This window comes from Primulina huaijiensis, chromosome 3 (assembly GCF_012295235.1).
Source record: "Primulina huaijiensis isolate GDHJ02 chromosome 3, ASM1229523v2, whole genome shotgun sequence".
In the NCBI taxonomy this organism is placed as follows: domain Eukaryota; kingdom Viridiplantae; phylum Streptophyta; class Magnoliopsida; order Lamiales; family Gesneriaceae; genus Primulina; species Primulina huaijiensis.
The window spans coordinates 3992532-4001463 of record NC_133308.1 but is presented as its reverse complement, the minus strand read 5'-3'; the positions used below and the strand labels follow the sequence as shown (position 1 = coordinate 4001463).

The 8932-nt window shown below is 35.7% G+C and overlaps 1 protein-coding gene across 1 annotated transcript; it reads right to left on the bottom strand.

The window, feature by feature from the left end:
* Window positions 1-2464: 2464 nt before the first annotated feature.
* LOC140973177 (probable CCR4-associated factor 1 homolog 11) lies at window positions 2465-3512 on the bottom strand. The gene has a single exon (XM_073435783.1). It carries the CDS (start codon window positions 3358-3360, stop codon window positions 2509-2511), a length of 852 nt encoding a protein of 283 aa, XP_073291884.1. The 5' UTR covers window positions 3361-3512; the 3' UTR covers window positions 2465-2508.
* Window positions 3513-8932: the final 5420 nt, after the last annotated feature.

The following is an 8932-nucleotide window of genomic DNA, read 5'->3' as shown; positions in this document are numbered from 1 at the left end:
TACATAATGAAAAGATAAATAACAAATCTAAATCATTAGATTAAAAATAACATAGTATAATGTGAGTAGGCATAAAAAAAACCAAATACTAATTTATATAATGAAAAGATATCATTGAATAAAAATAGATTATTATAATGTGGGTAACATATTAATAATCATACATATTTAAAATATGAATGAAGATAATGAAAAAACATATTTAAAATAAACAATTAATATAAAACAAACAATTAATAAGGAGACAAATGGAAATTCATATATAAAATCATATATTTATATATATAATAGATATATATATATATATCCAAGATGTCCAGGAGCAGTGAGCCACTGCAACACCTGCCTGACTCTAAATTTCCACAGTACATTTTGTACAATCTCTTTTAAAGATTCACACAATCAAAATCCAAGTTTTTCAAACAGTACTACAAAGAGCATCAGGCCGCGCCACCCCTCAAACCACTACTCCACCGCCGTAGCACCTCTCTCTGTTTGATATACAGATCGAGCTTATGTCTTCTTCGGGAAAGAGATGGACGAGGTTCAAGAACTCTCTCAGAACAAACGGAGTTTGGGGATGCGGACCAAAGGCTACAGACGTTATCGAGGCCAAACATGTATCTAACTCCTCCTCCGATCAGTTTCTCCGCCACGGCCCCTGTTCTTCCGCCAGCTCATGGGAGAGACACGGCCGACGGAGGTCCATCGTCGGCGCCGACGACGAGGACCACACATCCACCACATTCTCCCTCAACATCGACACCTCATCTCAATACTCTCCTGAAGGCTACACCGATTATCCCAAATGCACAAAAACCGTCAGTTCGTGCCGGAAAATCCACGACAGCCTCGCTGTAGTCAAGGATTCCGAGGACCCTTTAAGCGATTTCCGCAAATCCATGCTCAGATGATATTCGAGAGGGGAATACATTCGAGAAGCGATCTTCAGCAGCTTCTCGACTGTTTTTTGAGCCTGAATTCGCCTCAGCACCGTGAGATCATCATCCAAGCATTCATGGAGATATGGAACAACGGTGGCAACGGCGGCGGCGCGTCCGATGTCTAGAAGGTAATTAGCTATAGATAGTTGGGTGTGTAGGCACGGGAGATTGATGTGGACATGTGAAGGCCTTGATCTAATCTGCTGGTAGACAAAAAAAAAGTGGAGTCTCTCTAGTTGATCAAATGTAACAAAATAATTTTTTTTGTTTTATGGATCGTATGTACAAAATTGATTCAATAAAATGATCTGATAAGAGTTTTTGTGATATGAAGCAGACATCAAATGTTATACCTGTGAATTGGCCCTAACCGGATATGGTTATACCTGTGAATTGGCCGGATGCCTGATCACTCTTTGTTGTAGGTTCTAACTGTAAAAGCAAGTGTTCTCCACAATGTATGATATCATTCATTTTTTATTTGAACTCTTTTAGATTAGATTTTACCCAAAAATATGATATCAATTATAAAGATATCATTTATCTTATTAACATATGATGTTTTTCATATAATTTTATTGTAAGACGATAGTTGAATTCTCAACAAAATTACATACTCTTGCTGGATCTTATGTTTTTTGTTTGGCTCTCGAATTATTTTTATTTAATTTACAAGTGATAGAAATGCATAGGGGTGTAAACAAATCAAACCGTTCGTGAGTTATTCGGAGTTCGGCTTGATAAAAAGCTTGTTTGAGTTGTTTGTTAATCATATCAAACCAAACTCAATCTCGATTTCGAGCTCGATAATTTAATCAAACCAATCTTAAGTCTAAGAATATTCGGCACGTGAGTTCGCAAACATGTTCGTTAGTAGACTCACAAGCTCGAGCTCAGCTTGTTTAGGTGGTTCGTAAGCTTGAGTTCTGCTCGTTTATGTTTTTTTAGTTGTTATGTTTGTCGTTTTGGTTATTTACAAATGAATTTTCACTTTTACATCTGATTCAAAATTATTTTATATATATATTTAATTTTTAATAAGCTCTAATCAAGCTCAAACTCGAGTTCAATTGTATGTTTTACGAGCTTAAAAACGAACATAATTCAAGTCATTCTTGTTAAACATGATAAACGAGTTATTAATGAACAAAGCTCGAGCCCGACTTGATTAACAACAAACCGAGCTCGAGCTTTTCACGAGCTTAATAATTTCAAGACAAGTCGAGCTCGAACATGATGATAAAAACTCAAATCAAGCTCGAGCTTCTCTACCAATTTTAAATGAACCAAATTCAAGCCTTGTACTCTTTGGATTAGTTTAGACTTTAGATCGTGTACATCCCTAGTAGTGCACGAATGTTTTTGGGTTAATTTGGCTTCCACCGCTTCATTACTTTCTACTTCGGATTCATTTTCCTTGTTAACTGAACAAAATTAGGGATTCGATGATTGTATTGTTACTTGTCGGCATTTAATTAAAATAATTGGTGAAAACACTAAAGAAAATCCCCAATAAAAAATTCCCAAAAGAATAAATTTAATTATTTCTATTGATAACTTAAATTTAGTAAACTTCTAATCCATACAACAGACCGGCATGTTTCTCATGCCCCTGCTCCACGAAATATACATCCCTCATTTTCTGAAAAGCGTGCCACGTCAGCAAGCTATCCGAACCGGCTTGATGACATTTTCCCACAACCCGGTCCACGTCCAATGCCCGGGCCACTCGATCCAACCCGCCGTACAGGCTCTTGCAGAACCGCATCAGATACTTGACGTCATAGATTTTGTTTCCAAAAAACACCCTCAGCACATCAAGGAACTCGCTCAGCGTGCCGGGCAGCTCCCGGCGCGTGAGTACCTTCACAAGGTACCCGAAGTCGTACGCGCTGTGGAAGGTTACCCAGCTGACGCCCTCGTGGCACACGACGCCGGAACTCATCATCAACTCCGCGAAGCGGGCTGAGTCGATGCCGGAGTCCCTGTTCTTCTCGAAGTCGATCCCGTGGGCCTTCAACAGATCGATGGATTCCGGAGCGTGGGGATCGCGTGACGGGTCGAAGTCGGAGAAGTTGAACTGCCAGATGTAACGCTCGCCGGAGCCCAGATCGGGTAAGTTCCCCGCCGCGTCGGAGAGGGTGAGACCGAGCTGGATGAGGTTCAAAGCGTCGACGTTGGACTTCAGGGTTAGATAGTGATCTGAAGGAGACAGCCTCGGACGACGGTGGCGCGTGGGTTTGAACTGCTGGTGCTTGTAGATAACCCCCGGGAACTCTGTGTCCATTGACAAAAACGGGTAATTTTCGACGAGATCCGATATCAATTCAAACTCCGATTCGAGGTTGTCGGACCATACTTCTCGGATCTTTATAGGTTTATCACAATCAGGTTTAAGGTTGTCGGAAGTCATCATCTTGCAGATTCAGCCGAAGTTTAATTTGAAATAACAAATAATTGACCCAATTTAAGACCCCGATTTTGAGTTTGATTGTATGTTCGGAGTGAGTAAAAGAAAGTATAGGGAGCATTCTTTTATATACAAAAGAGGGCCGCTGGTTCTTGGAAGAGAGGGAGAGGGGAAGAACAACGTAATAAAAATATTATATTATGGTAATATTTGATATTTTTCCTTAAATCTTGTATTAAAAAAATATTAATATATATCTGTTTTTTAATCTTTTTTATTTATCCTAGCAATTTTACAACAAACAAAATAATTTTAGAAAAAAATCTCGAAAAACAAAAAAATATTTTTTGAGTAAAATCCTAAAGAAGGAAAGTGGATTAAAAAACATATGATGAGATGAATGGCGTTTACTCGTGACTAATAAGAATGACAATGACTCTCCCTCTCTCTCGCAAGGCGATTGTGAATTTGCGAATTTCTAACCTCCATCTATCCGTGAATGACCATTTAGTCTTCTTTCTGGTGAGGATTGAGGAACTCTATTCGAATTTCCTGTGATTAATTCAAAAGTTTTGAAGCTAAGGAGGGAAAGAGAAGTTTCTTTGTGTTCTTTCAGCCTTTTTGCTAGTTTTTGGAGATTTTTTATATGTAGCATGAAGTTGTTTAATTATTTGGACAATTCTATATCTCCATATACTTCGATGTATGAACCTGTTGCTCCGAATGCTAACATGTCATATATTGGAGACATGAGTTTTGAATCTTCGATTCAACAGCTAAAATGTGTTTTTTTTTTTTTTTTTTTTTTTTTTTTTTTTTTTTTTTNCTTTTTATTTTTTTTGTATTGTTCACTTGTTTTTTTCTTTTTAAAATGTTTAATTTAATTTGTTTTATCTAATTAATAACGACTTGGCGAATCTAATCATTGGACCTGTTGAGTTTCTGGGGCTGAGCGGTGCTAAAAAAATGACGAGATGGGTGGCTGGTCCAGCTTCCTCTTGGAGAAGCGGATCTCAGATTTGGACAAACTCATCTACGGATTTTGGGACTGAGCGGGGCTATCAAAAGTGACGAGCTGGTCAAGTTTCCTCTTGGGATACCAGATTTGGACAACTAGTCCACTGTAGTGTGTACGATTCAGACACGGGTTTTAGGGCTCTTTTATTAAATAAAAAAAAAAAAGAGGATTATCCTCGTGTTCAACGTGTTTGACTGGAAAAATGAAATAAGTTGTAGCAACAATAATTAATTTTGATATTAATACTGTTAAATTGTAGTCATTTTCATACTCAGTCCAAATACAGGTGCTCGTGTGAGCCACTTGACAGGTCAAAATCAATCTGAGTTGTTTCTTAGCTTTAGTATTTATTATTCATACTTTTTTTTATATTCCCTAAACAGGAACTCTGTCAATATGTTCGTAGGATATGTTAATTTTATTTATATTTATAATAATAAATAATATTTTTTTATATAAATAATAATATTTTTTATAAATGACTAGAATAAAAAATTTATGTCACAGATAAATATTATGAGATGTCGCACATAAGTTTTTATGTTTTCTAAAATAGGTTACATAGAACGTGAAAAGGAATTGAAAGAAGAAAAACAAATTGTAAAACCTTATAATTACATAATATATAGTAAAGTATAGAAATTTCAACTCACGTAGTTTTATCATCCAAAAAACATCACTCACGTACATTTAATGGAAAGATCCTAGGAAAGTGGATAATTGATCATTCAAAGAGTGCGGATGATGCCAATGACAAATCTTTGACTAATTTAATAAATGTTTTATTAGAGGGGATTTGTTTCAAAGAAAAGTCAAGCATCTTCAATTATTGAATACATTCCTTCCGTGTTGACTTTTGGTCAACTACTAGAAGCATACTTGAATAATACTTTGACTCCAGTATCGAACCCTTCCGGCCTTCCCAAACACAGGTTTTAATCTCGTATGTGACAGTATTATCGTCCTTGTTGTTCAATTATTATCAAAATAACAGATTGTGATGTACGTGATATGTTCGTTCCGTAAAAAAAAAAAATGAAATAGTTTTTTAAAAAAATTTAAAATTGAAGTTTATTATAAATTTTGTTAATTGATATGATAGAATAATATATAAAAAAATGTTATTATAATATAGTAAAATTATGTAGCTAGTTTCATAATATGGATGTTGTTTTAAGCAAATTCAAAACTACTCCATGGCTTCATATAATTATCATAGGGTACTCTTGTATTATATATAACAATATAGGTTATGCTTTAGATGTGATTTTTGTTAATATATTAATTTTTGGACTTATTATATATGACTGGAATTAAACTCATTTTTAATATTTAACGGGTTGCCGGATACAATTTGGATTGGAATTGTCGAGTTTTAGAGTGGGACGAGTCCATGTCTAATTTTTTTATCTTGAACTAGTATGTTATAATTTTTTTTTACCTTAAGTTTGGTGATTGACTGAATAACAGTAGTCATTACATTGTTTTGTAATTTTAGGTTTCCGACCGCTGAAGAAGAAGTCAGACTGTTCAAAGTTATTTAATATTTTCAAGTTTAACTTGATCTTATATTGGGGATCTAATTTTCAACTCTGGAAAGACGTATATAAATCACTCTTTACCTTTTCCATGGATGCTTGTTTCCTATTCACCGTTTCTTCCATCTCTCTTTTAAAGATGTAGTCACTTGGAGCAATTTGTGTGCAATTTAATATCTCAAAGGAATAAAATTATTTACGGCCATACGGATTTGTGTCGAGCACTTCTTACTTGAATAGCCAACAGGCCTTTCCTCTTTGGTCTTTGATGATACCAAAATTTTACGCTGGTTTCGGTCTGGAAAGTGGGTCTTCAAATCTTCACAGTTTTGATATCGTGATTTCGGATGACTAATAAGCATCATCGAAGAAATAAAGAATGACACAGCCGAAAAGAAAGGAAAATAAAGTAAATGGAATGAGCTACTATACAGCCATTACTTGTATGAGGAAATTCTTGAATATGTATTATTCAAATTACTGATTTGATACTTGTCGATTAATGTAATTTGTATACAATTGCAGATACGCAAGAGCCTGTCCCGGTCAGATTGCTGCCTGATGATGCAAAAAAGCATGTATTTATGAAAAAATGTCTGCCTGATTTCTCTGAGATTTTGCAAAAAAAATTTGTCTTTTGGTGGTTTTTTTTCCTGGATTGTATCATTCGGTGCTCGTATCCTGCCATTCTATTCATTAAGTGCCTGCCTATCATCAGTGAAGTCACTGCTATTCTTTGTTAATTTTGAGCGACCCGAAAACGTCGCTTGGGTCATTTTATGGAGGTGTCTGGCAGCACTGAATGTTGGTATTAATGTTGAGTTTCACATTTGTGCAATTGATGAATATGTTGGCTTGAGATGATGAATCAGATCCAGGTGTGATGCTCTTTTAAAAGCTGTACTTCTAAATTTCGTATGTAAGTGTTCTTCTTTTACATTTATTTACTTTGCATATACCATGCTTTAGGACTAAATTCGACGACTACATGCTCTATACAAAGTTAAAATTTATCTTCCAATTTTCTAAGTAAACAATGTATTCCTTAAATATACTGATTCCTTATTCATAAAGTTAAGTGCTTACTTATCTACTCTGGTCCGAATCATGGCCATATATCAGTCGTAACATACAAAACTTGGCAATGCAAAAACTGGAAGAAATTGACCACAGAAAATATCTAAGATTTTGTCAATACAGCAGACTAAACGAAAATAAACAAACCCAAAGCTTTTAAAAAAACCACCCTACATTCACTCCTAGCTCTTCCTTCACCCCCTAAGGCATGCAGCACCTTGAAACAAAAATTAGAAACCAAAAACCAAAAGAAGAGAGAGAGAGAGAGAGAGAGAGAGAGATGAAAAATAAAGCCTTTTTTTCTAGGAAAACAAAGACTAATTTCAATTTTCATCGACACATTAGGAGGGCATATCAGGCATTTCACTTCTTCAATTTCCTGCTTCTATCCTCATGCAGAAAATCCAGCAAAACAGTGCTCTTGCACTTGGGACACTTGGGATCTTCCTCCATCAGCATCACATACATCAGGCAACGAGGGCATCCCACCAGCATCATCGAGTTCGCCTCGGGGCTAGTCGAGTGAGGGTGATTCTCACCAGTGCTGTTCTCCCATGACACACACGAGCTTCGTGAGGACACATCTGTCGAAGATATCGACCCATTAGGCGACACATCTTGTCTTATAAGATGATCCCTTGGTGGTGACAAGTTCAGTTTCAGCTCCAGTTTAGGACTTTCAGCTCTGTAATTCATCTTGCTGATCTGCAAAAAGCCCAACTTTTAAAAGGAAAACGATATCACAACTAAGGATAGACCCAAAATCTCAAATGAGGATGTGAAACTTGTATTTTTTGAATACATACACATAATATTTGAAATTTTTTTCGTTTGAGGGCAACAATCAACTATTATTAACCATCGAAATATAGTAAATGTAACTAGAAAATGCACTCAACCAATAAGTCAATATAGATTTTTACCTTTAAATAAAGCAACTTGATTTCAAGAAAGAGTTCCAACCCTTTGCAGCCGAGATATGCAAAATATCAGCAGAGAAGACTCAGATATAATGAATCTTGAAAAAGGGTGTTGTTTTCTTTCCTGCTGTTTTCTTGATTTGGGTTCCATGGATTCAAGGCCAATATATATAGACCAAGAAGTAGTAGACATGAAACGAGAGTCCCTTCATTTAATCCCAGAATTGATTACGGATACAACTGGAGCGAGTATAATTGTATAGTTGGATTGAATTGCAATAAAGAAGAGAAGGTGCGGTAGAAGAAAAGGTGATGAAAAATTTAATAAACATATGGAATGATCACAAGAAGTTTGCTGGCAGAATCATAATTTTTATCAGAAACTTCAATGATATTGTACTAATTAGCTTCCCCATATTCATTGCTGACATTGTTGGTTAAGACATTCATATATGCTAACTTGAAAGGGAGGAATTGAAATCCCAGTAATGGTCGTAACTGCCATCAGATTGGATATTAAAGCCAAGGCAACTAATGTGCAGTAATGAGGTAATAAAACTTGCTATTTTTAGGCTTAGATTACTCTCATATGTCAGACTCGCATTTATTGTATGGATTTACAAAGTGATATACAACACTTTGTTCCGTTAATGAGCTGCTCGCACAAGACAATATACGAGTCGAGTCAAGTCGAGTTGAAGTTCTCCTCAGAGCTCGACCTGATTTAAATTTCGTAAGCTCCACTCAAACTCGATCAAACTCGACTCGTAAAAATATCGAGCTACTCGAGCTCGTATTCGATAAGCTTGAAAATGTTTGTTACATAATTTTAGGATTTAAAATTTGTATTTAAATGAAAATTTTTGCAGCTCACACGAGTAATTTGAATCGCTTACACCGCTGATTCTTATTGGCATGTTCTCAACTACAACTAATGTAAATAGTTGTAAGAAATTACATTTCAATGAAACATGATTAAAATTTAAACTAAATTGTGAGTGTACAAAACATAAAAATTATGGAGT